The 656-nt window shown below is 42.8% G+C and overlaps 1 protein-coding gene across 1 annotated transcript in view; it reads left to right on the top strand.

The window, feature by feature from the left end:
• The window catches only part of LOC107578057 (thioredoxin reductase 1, cytoplasmic-like), a gene marked incomplete at its 5' end in the record, with an annotated part of 20,341 nt that overhangs the window by 16,696 nt on the left and 2,989 nt on the right, over positions 1-656 (top strand). Inside the window, 2 exons of the mRNA XM_016264052.1 lie at positions 2-88; positions 486-601. Coding sequence (XP_016119538.1) covers positions 2-88; positions 486-601 — 203 coding nt within the window. The remainder of the gene's footprint in view (position 1; positions 89-485; positions 602-656) is intronic.

Genomic DNA, 656 nt, shown 5'->3' with positions numbered 1-656 from the left:
GAACTGGGGCTACAGAGTTTCCCTACGAGACAAAAACGTCAATTATGTCAACGCCTATGCTGAGTTTGTGGAGCCGCACAAGATCAAGGCAAGTGTATTCTGACTCAAGACGAATGTCTTGCATGTATTGTGAAGGCAAAGCCGTTTTCTTGGGCAGAAGGCTAATGGACAGCTAAAATGAACCTAAAAGAGATTCACTACAGGTTCAAATACAAAGTGAATGCAAAGAGAACTTGATTCTTTGAGTTTGAGTTTGATTCTTTTAGAGATAAAATAAGTGTAAAGCGTAATTAATTAACTACTTTAGGGAAAGCATGCCTTAATGTCACAAGGTATTGCTTGGAATAGGAGAGCTGCTGTTTCTTGTAACTTAGTCTAAATGGCACCAGTATTAAATGCTAAAAGTTGCATATTGCTTTCCAATAACAGTCACGATCTGCCAAAACCTGCCCTCGTCTCACTTTTTTGTTTACTCTTCACAACAGGCCACAAACAAGCGTGGTAAAGAGATGTTCTACACTGCAGCTAAGTTTGTCCTGGCGACGGGAGAGAGGCCTCGTTACCTGGGCATCCCTGGAGACAAAGAGTACTGCATCACCAGGTGAGCTAAGACTCGGAGTTCACCGCGGTAAACTCCCTCTGGAGAGCCGCTTAAT

This window comes from Sinocyclocheilus grahami, unplaced genomic scaffold, assembly GCF_001515645.1.
Source record: "Sinocyclocheilus grahami isolate Dianchi unplaced genomic scaffold, SAMN03320097.WGS_v1.1 scaffold8587.1, whole genome shotgun sequence".
In the NCBI taxonomy this organism is placed as follows: domain Eukaryota; kingdom Metazoa; phylum Chordata; class Actinopteri; order Cypriniformes; family Cyprinidae; genus Sinocyclocheilus; species Sinocyclocheilus grahami.
Note: the sequence above shows the minus strand (reverse complement) of the source record. Positions and strands in the feature narration are given on the sequence as shown.